This window comes from Cynara cardunculus, assembly GCF_001531365.2.
Source record: "Cynara cardunculus var. scolymus isolate 2C chromosome LG 16, CcrdV1, whole genome shotgun sequence".
Lineage (NCBI taxonomy): Eukaryota > Viridiplantae > Streptophyta > Magnoliopsida > Asterales > Asteraceae > Cynara > Cynara cardunculus.
In genome coordinates this window covers 19,101,470-19,103,412 of record NC_037543.1, presented here as the reverse complement: position 1 = coordinate 19,103,412, position 1,943 = coordinate 19,101,470, and the positions used below count along the sequence as shown (strand labels likewise).

General features: G+C 38.0%; 1 protein-coding gene across 1 annotated transcript; it reads right to left on the bottom strand.

Moving 5' to 3' along the window:
• Positions 1-230: 230 nt before the first annotated feature.
• LOC112529073 (ethylene-responsive transcription factor ERF039) lies at positions 231-1,273 on the bottom strand. The gene has a single exon (XM_025140147.1). The coding sequence runs from the start codon at positions 1,271-1,273 to the stop codon at positions 557-559; it is 717 nt and encodes a 238-aa protein (XP_024995915.1). The 3' UTR covers positions 231-556.
• Positions 1,274-1,943: the final 670 nt, after the last annotated feature.

The following is a 1,943-nucleotide window of genomic DNA, read 5'->3' as shown; positions in this document are numbered from 1 at the left end:
TTCTTACACTTCTCACTTTAATATTTTTTTCCTCACATGATCCTTTGTCTATATATATACACACGTAAAACATATGTTATTTTTATATTTATACGAAGCAGTGAGATATAAAATTTTATCGTATACAAAAAATAAATAAAAAAACTAGTATAGATATATAGAGAGATACACAATTATACACAATTTTCATTAAAAAAATATTAGACATTTTAAAATAATTAATGATATAAAAAAAAACAATAATTATCAAATTGTGATAATTAAAGTTGACAAGATCTTGACTTCGATTCTCTAAATTGCCGAATCATACAACTAAATTGGTTCTAAAACCTTTTTTTTAACCTATGGATGTTCGGATCATCTTACAGATATTTTCACCGATTATTGCAGTCATGAAGATAACAGTAAGGAAAATTTGCACTAGCAGTGTTGACGAGATGTCTGAATTACCAAAAATATCAGCCTTGCGGTGTCGCTAAATCCCCGAGCATGTTGCAACGTACAGTCGAATGTATCGTGTCACGAGTGATCGTGCATATCGTGCTAGGTGATAAATTTACCAAAGAATTGAACATGGTTCATCTGGTTCGAGCCGAAAGCTAGTAACGGCTTCAGCCATCGGCTGCCACGATGAAGGGTAATAGTGGAAATCGTCTCTCGTCCAATTCGTGTTATCGAGCAAAAGATCTGGCAAGTGAAAGAATGTGTCATCCTCTTCTGTAGATGGGGATGCCATTGATGATTCTTGAGTATTGTTATCTGATGATGATAAAGTGTTCGATGAATTAGAGTCGGAAAGCGTTTCTTGGCTCGGTGGTCGGTCTCCATCTCCGCCACATGAGGCGGCAGCCTTGGCGGCGGCTTCTTGGATGTCTTTGGGTGATGTGGTGGCTGGTTGCGGTAGTAAATGGACCAATTCGGGGAAATTGAGGTGAGCCGAACGGCCTTTTATGGCTATTGCCGCCACATCGTGGGCTCGAGCCGCCATCTCGGCCGTTGAGAATGTCCCAAGCCATATCCTTGATTTCTTCCTCGGCTCACGGATTTCTGAAACCCATTTCCCCCAACTCCTCATCCGTACACCTCGGTACGTAGGGTAATGTCCTCCACCACCGTCACTGCCGTCACCACCAACGCGGTTTTCATGACGCTTCTTTTGCTCATTGCCATTGTTATCTTGTTGAGATCTCTTTGAGCGTTTTGAATGGGTGGTGGCGGCGGAGATGACGGTGGAGGAAGATGATAAGATATCGAGTTGAGCTGCATTTTTCATGGTGGGTGTACGACAGTTGCAGGTGGCAGCTGGTAGAAATGGTGAAGGGGGGGTGGATTAAAGGAAGATGAAGGTAAAGAGAAAGGGTGGGTTTATATATATTTGATTCTTGCATAAAATGATGATATATATATATTGGTTTAAATAAAGAAAAGAGAAAAGCCAAAAAGGAAAGGTATATTATGGGACCCTACACAGAAGGGTGGAAAGGCTTACATATATGGCATCTTATTCTTTTCATCATGGAATCATGGTAAGTTTTGGATATATATATATATATATATATATATATATATATATAGGGGTCTATTTAAGGGAGAACTGAGTTGTTTGTGGTAACTATGAAAACCAATATTAACCACAAATCAATAGATAAATTAGGAATTTTATAAATTTGGTAATTTTAAATTAAAATCTTAATACAAATATATTTTTAGTATTTTAAAACTCTCCTCTCTCCTCTCTTCTCTCTCCGGCCACCATTCTCCGGCCTCCGGCTACCGTCCTCCAGTGATACCGTTATGATACCACTGTGATACCTAAAAATATTGACTCTGTTAAACAAAAGATACATTGTGATACCTAAAAATATTGACTCTGTTAAACAAAAGATACATTGTGATACCTAATCATATATAAGATGCATAGTGATACCACTGTGTTACATCTT